This window comes from Corythoichthys intestinalis, chromosome 9 (genome assembly GCF_030265065.1).
Source record: "Corythoichthys intestinalis isolate RoL2023-P3 chromosome 9, ASM3026506v1, whole genome shotgun sequence".
Lineage (NCBI taxonomy): Eukaryota > Metazoa > Chordata > Actinopteri > Syngnathiformes > Syngnathidae > Corythoichthys > Corythoichthys intestinalis.
Genome location: NC_080403.1, coordinates 16,033,577 through 16,045,165, shown reverse-complemented (window position 1 = coordinate 16,045,165; position 11,589 = coordinate 16,033,577). Strand labels below are relative to the sequence as shown.

At 42.0% G+C, this 11,589-nt stretch overlaps 1 protein-coding gene across 1 annotated transcript; it reads left to right on the top strand.

Annotated features, from left to right (window-relative positions):
* Nucleotides 1-109: 109 nt before the first annotated feature.
* Nucleotides 110-9,787, top strand: zgc:109913 (regulator of G-protein signaling 9-binding protein). The gene is made up of 4 exons (XM_057845597.1): nucleotides 110-204; nucleotides 7,456-7,565; nucleotides 7,748-8,076; nucleotides 9,629-9,787. Exons 1-4 carry the CDS (start codon nucleotides 110-112, stop codon nucleotides 9,785-9,787), a joined length of 693 nt encoding a protein of 230 aa, XP_057701580.1.
* Nucleotides 9,788-11,589: the final 1,802 nt, after the last annotated feature.

Genomic DNA, 11,589 nt, shown 5'->3' with positions numbered 1-11,589 from the left:
GCATTGTGAAGAAAATCAAAAGTGATCACTAAACTGGGTTCCCTCCACAATTATGTCAAGGAGAATATTTTGAGGCGGGGCCAAACGTGCCACGACTTGCGGGCGGCAGATGCTCGTTAATGTCGTCAGGACAACTCGGCGCCCCGGAGACGCCAAGGACAGAAGACGACTTAGAAAAAGAAGCGGCTCGACGGACAAAACTAGGTACGTTTGCATCGTAAAACTGTTGAAAAAACAGTTTCTGTGTTCTATTTAATTTTTTCAAAATTTTCATCTGGTATTTTATTAGGATATTTTTTTGCCTTATTTGAATTGTGTTTTGAAGTGGATGTTGGACAGAGATGCTGAAATGCCAGCCCGCACACTTCGGATTGGACGTCTAACAACATTAACCAATGAGTAAATAGCAGATGCGTTGATATTAGTACAATAAAAATCGATTGACCGTATTTTAATGTCAATACATTGACTTTGCAGGGAACCCTGCCTCAACCAACATGGTTGCCCTGAGGCCATGCTGGCAGAGGCGATAAAAGGTCCGCAGTTTATCGCTGATAGAGGTCCAACCTATTTTAAGTACGGGAGGCAGCGATGTACCCGATCCTTCCCACTTCAAATGGATTGGACTTCTGTTAACGCTTTGACCAGAGGTGGGTAGCGTTACTTCGAAATAATGTTACTCAAGTAAAAGTAGTCATCCAAAAATTTACTCAAGTACAAGCAAAAAAGTATTCGTTTAAGAGAATACTCAAGTAAAGAGTAACACTAACTGCTTACAATTTCTGATTTTCTAAAATAATGTTATATTTTTTTCTGAGCCCAACTTCATCTATATTATACTGTACTATAAACTATTAAATGATCATATTAGGCCAAAGAAATACACCAAAATCATGGAATTCAAACGAGAAAAATGAAACATCACCCATCCAAAGAGCATGGGTGCCCTCTAGTGGAGAAAAAACATTGTTACCTCTGATTGGAGTCATGTGGTTCTTGTTGCGACATCTCATTGGTGAAACTGAGACAACCCATGTTGGCATCTCTGGCAAAAATAAGGTCACTATGTAGAATAAAGAGGAAAAATGTAACAACTATAGCGTAGCCCAAAGTAATGGAATAAGAGTAGTGTTTCTTCACAAATATACTCACGTAAATGTAAAAAGTATTGCGTGGTAAAACTACTCTTTTAGGTAATTTTTTCTCAAAAAGTTACCCAAGTAAATGTAACGTGTTACTACCCACCTCTGACTTTGACATTGAGCAAAGTTTTTACTTTCTCTTTTAATGTTGTTGTTGGCATCGGCTACAGCGGACAGTAGCCGTGTTGCGTTGCACAAGTTCGGAAATAAATAATGTAAAAATTGACAATAATAATAAATCGGAAATTAAAAAAACGTTTTTATTGTTACTGAAGGAAAAGAGTCGATTTATCCTTGTTACAGGTTGTTTTATTGTTATAACAAACAGGAGATGATGACATAGAATTCAGGAATAAAAAAGAACAAAGAATTTACACGTAAATACAGACAAACAGAAAAGACAAGACATTACTGGTACCAGGAGACAAAGAAAAAGTGCCCCCAGCCTCCCCTTGCATAGCCTTTTTCCTCCCTTCTGACTGGGGAGGGTCTCTTCCTTGGAATGTACAACCCCCTGCCCTGATCACATTACATACACTGGTAAGAAGACAAAAGGGGCCTGTGTGAATATGTTAGAAAAGTAAGTGGCATTTTTCACGTGTGATTATTGTGATTAAATGAAATATATTTCTACATTACCTTAACTTATAGTGACTTGTGATAAGAGGAGAATACATCTGCTTGAGGACATTAGACAAACTCCGGCCATATTGTCGAGCCGCTTCATTCACACGCACACCACGCTCATATTTTTCAATCATTACCTTCTTACTGTAATTTCAATGGTAAGCATCACCTTATTCCTTTTTTCACCACTTGCACTAACTTTCTTGGGACCAAGGTGATTTCTCTTACTAGAAAATCCGCAGTGCGTTTGTCTTGCGGGAAAACACTGAACTTGCGACGCTATCATAAATCGTCATATTTCGAGCATGTCGTCAAATGTCGAGACAAATGGAGAGTCAATTTTACGTCGGATGTCGAAAAGATCATATGGTCATGCGATTGTATGTCGAGGTAACACCAAACTTTACAATAAGTGAGATACATCCTAGGATTCACTGGGACACATCTTCAGTGATGTGCCTCGGTGATCATCGGGGGTTTCAGGTTTCTTAGCATCACAACCCCTCCCTCAAGTGACCCTGTCAGGGTTGTCCCAGTAGCATTGCGCCTCCTGATCCAGAGTCATCTAGAGGCTTTCTCTGCTGCTTCCATGGTGGCCTTGATGGCTTTCCTCTTCTCTGCACCTGAGATGGCAAGTGAACACCTTGCACAGTGAGCCGCCAGCAAGGCGGCCCCTACACCCAACTTCAAAGGGCTAACAGCGTGCCTTCCAGCCTCCTCATGGGCATTGTTCAACTCGCTCCTGGTACTTTGACCGCTTATGGTCTTTTGCCTTCTCTATGCGATCCTCCCAAGGAACTGTCAGGTCTATTATGAGTACATGGCTTGTGGATACAACTGTAAGCACGATGTCTGGCCTCAAAGACATTGTTGTGACGTGGAATGGAAACTTGAGCTGCTTGCCCAAGTCCACTTGTAGCCCCCAGTCCAGTGCTGAGATGAGGAGCCCGGCTGTTGGTTTAGGCTGTGACTTTTGCTGCTCTCTGGCCACGATGAAGACTATTCTCCTCTCGCCAAGTTTTGCTTTGAACCATGAATTTAATGTGCAGCGATTTTGGCTGCCTGATCAATCGAGTATTCATTTCATTAGTGCTCCAGCGAGGGTCAGGGCGTCCCATCCCATCGTTTACCTGACCGTATGAACCAGGTTTTTCCAATGCTGTTGATCTTGTGCCAGCTGCTCTGCATCCACTATGGCCGTTCCGTGTTGTTGGAGGTCGCCCTCAACGACGTCGAGCCATCGCGTGCGGGGCTTTCCTCGTGGTCGTCCTCAGCCTGTGGCCTTTGGGTCAAACTGGAGGATGGCTCGTGTAGGATTAGGGATGGGAATCGAAATCGGATTCCAATGCCGAACCGGTTCCTAGTGTATCGAGGCCTCGACATCACAATGAAAAAGCCTTAACGATCCCTTTAACGATTCCTAAAGACGCGTATTGTGTCATCAGGTGACATGTCTTGTTGTCCAGACCGGAAAGAGAGTGAAAATGAAAGGTTACAATGGTTTAACACGAGCATTGCATCCGTAAACATAACAAATGACAGCACGTAGGTTCAAACGCTCGAAAGTGTGTCTTCACTTCACGAGGAAAAATTACAACAAAGCGACTTGGCATCGAGAGGGAATACGACTGTACTGTCCTCACCGAGACGCTAAGACTCAGTCCTGGCTATGCAGCTAGCTAAACTCCCAAATTACGATGCAGAAGACGTTGGTATAATTTGTTGACTTTATTCAACCATCACTTGAAGAGTGAAACTAGGGCTGCAGATATCGAATATTTTAGTAATCGAGTATTCGACTGAAAATTCTATCAATTAATCGAGTAATCGGATAAAACAAATATATTTTTAGGTGAAGAGCAATTATAAATATACATGAGAAAACAAGACATTTCATCTAATATTGAACCATTTTCAGTCAATCATTGTCTTTATTTTCGATGTATATTGTTGAAAACAGCCAACAATTGCATCTCAGATGTAACTAGAATAAAAAAAGACTAATTCACTGCTTTCACTCCAAAAACCTTTAGATCTTATTAAAAAAAAAAATATATATATATATATATAAAAATGCCGTTACGCATGATAACACACATCACTTAAAAGTTAGGATTTTTTCCCATGTGTTTCAACTGAATTTCTATTTGTGTCAAGTCATTTTTAAGTTCTAGTTAAGTTTTAAGTTAGTCTAAACTAAGTCCTGATAGGATTTTGAGTTTTTGCAGTGTTCAAAATAAATGTATGATACAGGCTGTATTGGAGCACATTAGGGACCAGTGCTACTTGGTGTTTTATCCAGCAATGACTACTGAGCTAAAATTGATAGTTAGCATTATTGAGTTTTTATTTTACACCCTCATCACTCCACAACGCTATGTTATGTTAAAGCCTGTATGTAAGACACGTTAGCCACGCATCGAAAGTGGTCATAATTAATAGAAACCTAGCCCTCCGCAGGGCTAACGTTACTTAAGCGAGTGACAGTAACGTTAATCTTATTTATTAGCGCTTAGCACTCTTTATTAGCGCTTAGTGCTCTACTGATTTAAGATGGCGGCTGTTTACTAACGCTGCCCAGATGCGACCGAGTCTGTCATTTCGCATCAGGTTCAATATACATGTGATCTCTATGAGACTCATCAGACGCTACCTGCTACCAACGTAGCATCGTGCGGGCTAGTATTTAGCAACGTCGGCGTCGTTTGTAGCGGCTGTCGGCTTCAGTAAGTTTTTTTTTTTTTTTTTTGTGCTTCATCCTTTACGCACATGACATCAGCGCGTTGTCCCGCATTAAAAGTAGTCCGAGCAAAAGGTGATGCTTAGAGCTGTCAAAATAAACGATTACTCGAGGTGAATAAAATTACTCGGATCAGTTTTTAAACTCGAGTTACTCGAGTTGGTCGAGTATTCGTTTCAGCTGTAAGTGAAAGTAAAAATAAAAATGAAACAAATCAATTTCATCCCCAATAACAAACAGGTTCGCATCAACATAAATCAGCGATGATTAGCTGCTAATACAGTAATAACCCAAACGGTAAGCATGCGTTCGCTAGCATTAGCACATCGTTCAAACCACTACACAACTGGATTTAAGTGTCCGATTGCGAGTGGAAACACACAACAACAACAACACAAAAGCTGATAAATACAGGCGTAGTATTTTACAAACATTAAAGGGGATGTTTCGGCAAAGGGGGTGTGAGACATCAATAGAACCGTTATGCGCCAAGATAACAAATATTGATAAAGTTAACAAAAAAATCAATCACATTAATGAGCAATTATCGAAAATAGATCGAAAATGACGAACACTACCGAAAGTGTTCCGGAAACAGCCGAATGGGGCGGCGACGTCACGACAAGTGATTGAAAGTCGAGGCGGAGCTAGGTGCCATTGTTTTTTAACGACGAGAGAGTAGCGTTGGGGTTTGTTTGACCAAAACATCACAACAATGGTTCAAAACTGCTGTGCTATGTGGTGTACAAATAGTTGTTTATCGGAATATAGTATCCATGAGTTCCTGAACGCGAAAAAAAAAGCTGGACTACACAGAAAATGGGTAAAGTTCGTCCGTGCAAAGAGGGCTAATTTTCTAGACACAGCCTCCGGCACGCTTTTCTGTGGTGCGCATTTTCCAACTGAAAGCTTCTCGAACTATGGACAAGAGAAATCGGGTTTTGCTAAAAGATTGCTGCTCAAAGGAGATGCGGTGCCGACCATAGATGCACAGCCACCTAAATGTCCCGAGATATCAAGAGAGAGACGATGACTGCTAAAGGAGGCTAAAGCTACGCAAAGAAGGGAGCAGCCAAGCTTGAAATGGCCAGAGTGAGTACTCTTTTATAATTAATAAAAAAAAATGTCACGCCTTTGGATACAGGACTCGACACATGTATAAATGATCGTTCGTAAAATATATAGAACAAATCCTCTGATCCCGTTCATATTTGTGTCTGTTGGCAGAGCGAAAAGCTATGATAGCGCAATAAATTATAATTATTCTATGCATTCCTTTATTTTGCAGTCACGGTGTATCAGCTTCACAAAAAGAAATGCTAAACAAATCATTGGTGTTTCCCACACGATCTGCTGCCGATGTTTCATCAGTGTCATTGCTCCCCTCAATGACCGTTTCATTACGCTGCATTGGCGTTCGTTTGGGCTCAAATTGGTCACCTATAACACCGATTAAAGCTTTGCAACTCTCCTCGTCACCATTAGATGAACATTCGTTACGTCCTTCTACGTCGGATTCGTCGCTGAAACTAGAAACGAAATTGTCTGCCATCATCGCCGCCATTCAGTATTAAAGCACTGAGCCTTTTTCTTGTTGAAGAAACAGCCCTCACTGCCAACTCTGAATTCTCTTTTATTGACAACGAGCGGTGTTTCTTCATGAGGGAACCTGGAATATGTGCAGGACGAACACAATGCATCAGCATAAACAGCTCAAAACACCCCTAATTCTCCCCACACTAGAAGGAATTATATTGATGCAGACAGGCGCTGCCCCCCTAGTGGCCGGTGGCACTCTCTTCACTTGACGTGACGTCACGCACACAATCTGCCAGATCTCGGGCGCCGGTCGTTTTAGCTTGACAATCGAGCCAAATTTCTCTCATTTTCTTGTGTGTAATTACACGAAGTGGCATGATATGAATACAAAAGGCATGCGTTTATGGATAAATGATGGAATATCAAAATTTTCCCAGGGCGCTACATCCCCTTTAACAAAGAAAGTAGGCTCGTAGCAGTGTTTCCCTCTCTCACTAACTCGCTTGGATGCTGTGTAGCTGCACTTCTTCTTCACGTGTAAGCGCGCTCTTCTTCACGTGAGCGCGTTCTTCGCATGGGAAAGCGCAAGGGCGCCCCCACTAGAGCGTGAAAGCACACTAAAAACTAAAAGGCATGCATTTCAATATAGGCTAATGGTAAATAATACACTTGAACAAATATTGCTGAAGGCACAACAACGACCTATATGTCAATATGTACCATTTAAAAAAAAAAAAATTCTATTAGAAAAATGTTTCAGTAAAATGTTACACATTCTTGAGTATTTGCCACTTCTTTCCACTGTTAACATTGAGACTTTGGGCCTCTTTTGACCTCGTTGTGAGTTTGTATGGTTGTGACTTCTGATTAAACATACTCGATGCTAATCAAAACGTTTATTCTTCTTTTTCCCCAAATTAGAATCAATAAGAGAATCGAATCGTTAAGCAATATCGATAAGGGAATCGTAAAAATCGTATCAATTCCCATCCCTATGTAGGATGGTCTGGAGGTAGACCAAGGACACGGCCAAACCAGCTGGTGTGGCTTTGTGCAACCAAAGAAGATGCCCAGGGCTGGCAGGTGTGGGCTCTAAGCCCTTGGAAACTCTTTGGGGCCAGCTGATGTTCTGGAGGGTTCTGAGAGCCCTGCTATCAAAGCAGCTAGTGTCATTAAATGACCATGTTTCTGAGCCATAAAGCAGGATGGGGAGTACGGCGGAGTTGTAAAACGGGAACTTTGTCTTGCGTGAGATGGTCTGGTGTCGCCTAAGTGGGTTCCAGAGAGACTGCAGAGCAGATGCTCCCAGGGCTCGTCTGCAAATGTGTAAATCTTAAAGAAAACATATATATTTGTATATTTTGAGGAAAAAAGTGGTATTATCATTGGTTGTCCATTCTTCCTCAGGTGGTGTGTCCCTCCTGTTTCAGACGCCTTTCTTCAGCAGCGTCATGAGCGAGAGCTGCGACAACGACCAGGAGGCGCTGGAGCGGGTGACTTCCTGTTTCCAGACACTGGTGAGGGTGACTTGTAGTTTCCGGCAGTTGGTGGCGTCGCTGGGAAGCTCGGCTGACAGTGGTTTCGTGCGCCACGAGATGGAGCGCGACGGTACACTGGCGCGGCTCCTCTGTGACGGTAACTGGCTCGCTCACCGTCGGGCATCCTGCCAACATCAACCGACCTTGTCTGATGTGTCCAGGTCTGTCGCGCCGCCTACCGCGTCTCCTTGGCAAAGCGGCCCAGGAGGAACGTCCGGCCGTGGAACGCCTGTGGGTCCACTTCCTGTCCGCCTTAGAGAACTTCCTCTCTGACCTGCGGAAGGCCGATGAGCTGGCAGGACGTTTTCCGCTGGAACGGCTGAAGGACCGACGCGCCTTGATCAACACGGGATGCGTGGACGGCGTTGCGGGCATCGCGGGCACCGCCGCCTCGCTTCGGGCGACCCCGTCCTCCAACGGTCTGCAGGAGGTGGGGCTTCAGAGACATCTCCACGCATTGGAGGATGTGCTGAGCATCATGCACGCTCGGGTGAGAGCGCCCTCTGGCATTCAATGAGTTTATCACTGAAAGACATCCAATCCATTTGAAGTGGAAGGGTGGCAGCACACGGATTCGCTGCCAGCACTCGCACTTCCTGTTCATTTCTGAGCAAAATTCCAAGACTTCTTGTTGGTTTTGGGTCACCTTCCATTACCATATTGGCCCGAATATAAGACGGTGTTTTTTTGCATTGAAATGACACTGAAAAAGAGGGGGTTGTCTTATATTTACGGTCTAGACATTATACCCATTGGATTAGATGGCGCCAGATATTATTGAAGCGATGTTCTGTCATGACAGATCTCAGCTACTCTTTTTAGTTTAACCAGTTTGCATTATTTTATTGCAATGTTTTTCCTTATTCAGATTTGTTTCAAGACTTCAGTTAGAGTTAGACTTCACTTTGATGGTTAATGCAGTTATTGCAATTTTGTTTTTTTAATCACAATAGATTGGTTTATTTACATTTCAAAAACCAAAAGCCATTCATTTACGAATGTGATTGCACTTTAGTTTACATATTTAAATGTTCAGGTATTAAGATTTGAATGAGGGAAAATAACATGCTTTTGCTCTCAAATATATTGTTATAATCATTTGTTTCAGATGTACTGTAATTATTTTCTGTATAAAAAATAATTTGGTGTTCATAAAGTCTTTTTTCAAACTTGAGTCTTGAAAAAGAGGGGTTGTCTTATAATCAGGGCCGTTTTATATTCTGGCCGATACGGTTTTTACAGGTTATTTCCTATTGTTTCAGGTCACTTTGAGGCATTTGCAGGAGCTTTCTTTTGATTTGGGAGCATTTACAGGATACTTCTCATTGATTTTGGGTCACTTCCCGTGCATTTTGGGACATTTCAGGGTCACTTCCTGTGCATTTTGGGGCAATTCAATGTAGTTTTTGTCAAAGTAATGAAGTTTTTGTGGTTGTTGTGTCATTGGTAATGAACTGAGGCACTGGAAATGTATGGGAAATTTTGTCAAAAACTGGCAGAGCATTTTTTTGCCCCCCAAAACCTGCTGTTAACATTTGTGGGCTTTGATTTTGTCATTTTGTAAATGTGTGAATAATGTGAATTAGACAAAAACAGTAGGGCGAGTAGCATTTTAAGATTTTATATTTTTTGCAATTGGACCAAATGTATGGAGGACCAGGAGTGCAAATATGATCAAATATCATTAAAACCCAAATAGTTCAATATTGACTCATGAACAAATGGTGAAATTTACTGTATGTTTGAATACAAATGGAAATAGTGAACTTTAATAAATATTAAAATAGAAATATATATATTGTTTTAAATTTAATTTTTGTACTTCTGGTCCTCAGTATGAAAGGGGCTTTTTTTTTTTAACTCCCCCCAAAAAAGTGTTTGTTTTTTTGTAGCGCAACCATGAAGGTTAGCGGTGAACATGCGTCACTTAATTTTTTGGGAATGTTTGGAAGTTGGAACGGTCAAAGACTGCGGGCTGTATGGTGTGCCCAGAAAGTGGATGGATGGTACGAAAATAATTTTTTCGTGTGTGTGTTCGTCAGGTTCCAGTGGCATTATGGTGCGTGGAGTCCACGCAGCCGACGTGCCCCCGAACGCCTGTCGGCGACGAGGACCGAGACAGCCTGGAGGAGATGACGGCACCCACCGACACCTGCTGCTGGCCAGCGTGCAGCCGCCTCAAACGTGCCTCATCTAATTAGTGTCAGAACTCCAAATTGATCGCATTTTATCAAGTCTTTTAGGAATTCCACATATTAAAGTTTTCAACTCATTGGCTGCCATTGACAGCGCTATATGTGCAATCCATTCAGACCAGTGGTCACCAACCTTTTTTGCACCATGGTCCAGTTCGGTGTGGGCCTTTTTTTTCACGGACCGGCAATGTGTGGCAGAAAATGACAGTAAATATAAAATAACATGATGGGTTAAAAATGAATATTAAGTGCAGGGAAAATGTCACTAACCATACACTGAATCAACCTTTTTTTTTTTTTAACAGCGGCCTTTCCTAAAACTTGACGGCAAATATCCGTGGTCGTAAGCATAATGAGGTTTCTTGGCTTTAGCAAAACGGTTCGCCATGAGGTATGATGCGTTCAGTGCATTCGTGCATTTTCTTGCCTCATTTTCTAGCTTTTAGCAACACATCATGCAGAATGGACTTGGTTGTAGGCTCCTCTTCTGGCTCAGCAGGTGGCCTTTTCCCCATACAAAAAGCTGTCCAAAGACGTTGCCGCCCGCAGCACACAACCAACAGCAGCTAAGCTTACTGTTTGCATTGACTGGCACTGGGCTGCTGTAGGTGTGCAAACACCAGTAATTGCGGCCAACCACTAGATGGCGACCTACACAAAGCTTTACTCGTATTAGTCTATAGATTAGACCAGGATAATGATGTGTCAAGAGTCACAGGCCAAATTGCAGTCATTAACAAATTATTTCTTATTTCTCTGCGGCCCGGTGGTAGGGGATCAGTGATTTAGACTTAGAGACGAATGAACATTCACCCCGCTCTGTAAAATTTTTGGGCGTCTGTTGCCGTCAATGGCACTCAACATGAGCCAGTCTTCCCCCCTTTAATAAATTAGACATTGGGTCACCAGTTTCAAAACTGCTGCTCTAGTCCCCCCTCACCCTTTATTTCCCTTCAAGAAAACTGTAAAAAAAAAAATTTTTGTATGATTTTTTAAATTTTTTTAAAAATGTATTTATATATTCATCTTTTAAATTTTTAATGAACAACAAAGGGGGGCAGTATTATTCTAGCTACTAATCCTTGGACTAGCGAAAATGTACATTAAAAACAAAACAAAACAAAACATGAAGTTGATGCACATGATTTACTTTCACAGGCCAAACAAAATGTGGCGGCCTGTATATGGCCTATGGGCTGCCAGTTTGACATCCCTATCCTAATCTAATATTTTACCCCCCCCCCCCCCAACCAGAAAAAATATAGGTGGGAAAAATATATGCATAGGCAGAGTTTGACTTAGCCTGGCAAAACATGTTGATGACCCCGAAACGCAGTGTCAGCAATAACATTAACTTTCAAGATATATGCTTGGTTAGTAGTTTAGCCCATGTCGCAAAAACAGGTATCTCAGCTATGTGTGTGTGCATGAGCACGCATTTTTCTGTGGAGAAGTAGATGCCGATTCTTGTTCCACAGAGATATCCAATTTAATGCCAAGTTTTTCCCAGTCACTCACACCCTTGCGAAACAAATCTTCACCGTGGTGAGTTTGAAAATGGTGGCATGCAAAACAGTTGACGGCATCCTTTTTGACTGAATATTGCAGCCAGGAATATTTATACATTGAAAATGAGCGTTTTTTTTTTTGTGTTCCGTCATTTTTTAAGAGAATTCTAAATAAGGCTGCTTAGGACAGCTATGCTTTTGGCCAAGGACGTTGTCCATTGAATATGGTAAGCTCGGTATTGGCTCTGTTGTACGATTAGAGTCTTTAGTGGGACAAACTGAAAATCCGCTCACCATTTT

Bases quoted from the DNA above. Each gene is read 5' to 3' on its own strand.
- zgc:109913 (XM_057845597.1), top strand. From the start codon at position 110: ATGCTCGTTAATGTCGTCAGGACAACTCGGCGCCCCGGAGACGCCAAG. The intron at 205-7,455 runs GTACGTTTGCAT...ATTCTTCCTCAG, and splicing joins GGCTCGACGGACAAAACTAG to GTGGTGTGTCCCTCCTGTTT. The intron at 7,566-7,747 runs GTGAGGGTGACT...TGATGTGTCCAG, and splicing joins CTTCCTGTTTCCAGACACTG to GTCTGTCGCGCCGCCTACCG.